The sequence below is a fragment of the Brachyistius frenatus genome, unplaced genomic scaffold, assembly GCF_029030835.1.
Source record: "Brachyistius frenatus isolate BFR_SWC_R1_liver_20210118 unplaced genomic scaffold, ASM2903083v1 Contig_14, whole genome shotgun sequence".
NCBI lineage: Eukaryota > Metazoa > Chordata > Actinopteri > Embiotocidae > Brachyistius > Brachyistius frenatus.
Genome location: NW_027210613.1, coordinates 6,292,699 through 6,294,959, shown reverse-complemented (window position 1 = coordinate 6,294,959; position 2,261 = coordinate 6,292,699). Strand labels below are relative to the sequence as shown.

The following is a 2,261-nucleotide window of genomic DNA, read 5'->3' as shown; positions in this document are numbered from 1 at the left end:
ACACTCTAAGATACTTGTCATTTTGAATTACAGCCATGCTTATTAAAGCTATGCATTATGCACAAGTGTTTGTTTTTTTAAACCCATACACTGATGACACACTTATTTAGCAAAATTCCTGTGTGTCAGTTTGCTGCAAGGTGATGTCTGGAAGAGGGAGGTGAAGTCAATGGGGAAATGTGATGAGCAAAGCAGATGCATTTCTCTTCACGCGGGATGTTTCATCCTCGGATACTTCTCATGACACACTACTAATACACATGTATATGAACCACACTGTGCGCACAGCATATCATGTAGTTGACTTTATTGAGGTTGACGATTCATATGTAATTCCTCAGATATCGTCGCTGCTCAGCCAGACGCCATTGTGTTCTTTATCCAGGAAAGGTAATTGCACACTTTTGTGTACACCCCAGGCTTCTTTCTCAGAGCACAGCCGTGCCCCCAAGACACAACTCCCTGGAGCTCTCCATCACATGTCATGGGACCTCCGGAGTCCCCCTGAGGTTTATAAGAGATTAGGTTATTTATTTCAACACCATGCATGCTTTTTAATGAGGCAGAAACATTTTCAGTTTTGTGTTTCAGCAGCCACAATTTCTGCATATTACCTGACAGGAGTCCTTCCCTCCCTCCAGATATCCGGCACAGATCATGTTTTCAGTGATTTGGAAAGGATATGCATTAAAGCAGGTGTCATCACTTAGGAGAGGGACATCCACACACTGCAACTTGTGTGGGTACCTCGCTGTAAAGACACAAAAAGCAGGTTTAAATATACCCTACTTGACTGATCATTCACACACAGACAGTCTGTATGACATAACTCACAGCCCTCATTGCTAGGACGAAGACTCCCCCATCCAGAGACGTGGCACATCGTCCCATCAGTGGCACACTTTGAAGGGAGCACTGCAGGGTGCACGTAGTTGTTCAGAGTGGCAGGTTTGCTGAGTTTGATCAGCATGATATCACTGTCCTGCGTGCGGGGGTTGTAGTCAGGGTGGCGAATGAACTTGGCAGACATTATGTGCTGTTCAGTGCCCTCGGGTTCCCAGATGTCATGCTCTCCCAGTCGAACTTCTACATTTGACCTGAAAGAATGAAATTCAGTTCATTTGCTTATTCATTAAATCATGAAAAAAAATGTATTCTAATGTTTCAAGCACAGTATGAATCCACCAGTGTCAACCAGTTGCTTAAGTTGACCTGCTGTAAAAAGAAAAAAAAGATCGCAAGTGATCATTTTCCTTACTTTGATTTGCAGTGTGCAGCACAGAGCACCCACTCTTCAGACAGCAGAGTCCCACCACAGATGTTGTACCCAGAGAAGAGGGACACCTGGTAGGGCACGGAATATTTCCGGCACTCAAACCCGCCAACAATCTTATCGTCATCTTCCAGGGCAACTGTGGGTTGAAAAGTAAGAATAAGTAAGTAAACTGATGTTATCGCAGGCATCTTTTATCATTTAGTTGCTGTACTGTACCTGCCCCTCCGAAGAGAGTGAAGAGAAGGAAAAGCTTCATGCCCTCTGTCTGTCTCGCCGGCATTTTAAGTTCCCTCACTCTCTGTTTCAGGTATTTTAGTCCTCTTATCTCCCTTTTCTCAAGGTCTTTCGTCGTCACAGGTACACACACATGTTACATTTCCCCTAGTGATACTGGACTTAATGTAAACTGCATAAAACAGGACAACATTTGAATTCAAACATATCTGGGGAAAGGATTAGGATTAGGAAACCATTTAAATTTCAAACCCTGACATTTGAAATTGTCCTTCTGTCTATGTTCTTTCAGTCAGCACATTTGAGTTTATTTTATGATTTGTGCTACATTTTTCTGCTCACATCGACTTCAGTACATTTTCTCTCCAAAAATGTCACCATGACAATGTTGTTGTTTTTTGTAAAGCAGGTGTATCATACAATCACCAACTGGACACGTCATGAACTGCCTTCAGATCAACCACAAAGTGACAGTCATGCTCGAGGGCATTGATTTGGTATGTGGGTGTAACTTATGTGGTTTAAGAGCCATTTTTCATCACATTCAGAGAGCCAAAAGTTTCATGAAGCATTAAAAACAATGACATGATTTTACCGTTTTAATTTTCTGCTCACATATAAGATAGGATGTGGCCTTATCAGTGAGCTGCTGCCTGGAAAATACTCGATGGAGTGTTGCAATACATGATATGTTAGTGTAATTTGCATAAGTAATCGTCCCAACATATCAATCTAATGTGATTAGAAAATG

At 42.1% G+C, this 2,261-nt stretch overlaps 1 protein-coding gene across 1 annotated transcript; it reads right to left on the bottom strand.

The window, feature by feature from the left end:
• Positions 1–354: 354 nt before the first annotated feature.
• LOC138617944 (trypsin-3-like) lies at positions 355–1,532 on the bottom strand. Its single transcript, XM_069693336.1, has 5 exons — positions 1,493–1,532; positions 1,259–1,412; positions 835–1,097; positions 615–751; positions 355–504 (listed from the first exon to the last, which is right to left on the bottom strand). Exons 1-5 carry the CDS (start codon positions 1,530–1,532, stop codon positions 355–357), a joined length of 744 nt encoding a protein of 247 aa, XP_069549437.1.
• Between the last annotated feature and the right edge of the window lie 729 nt (positions 1,533–2,261).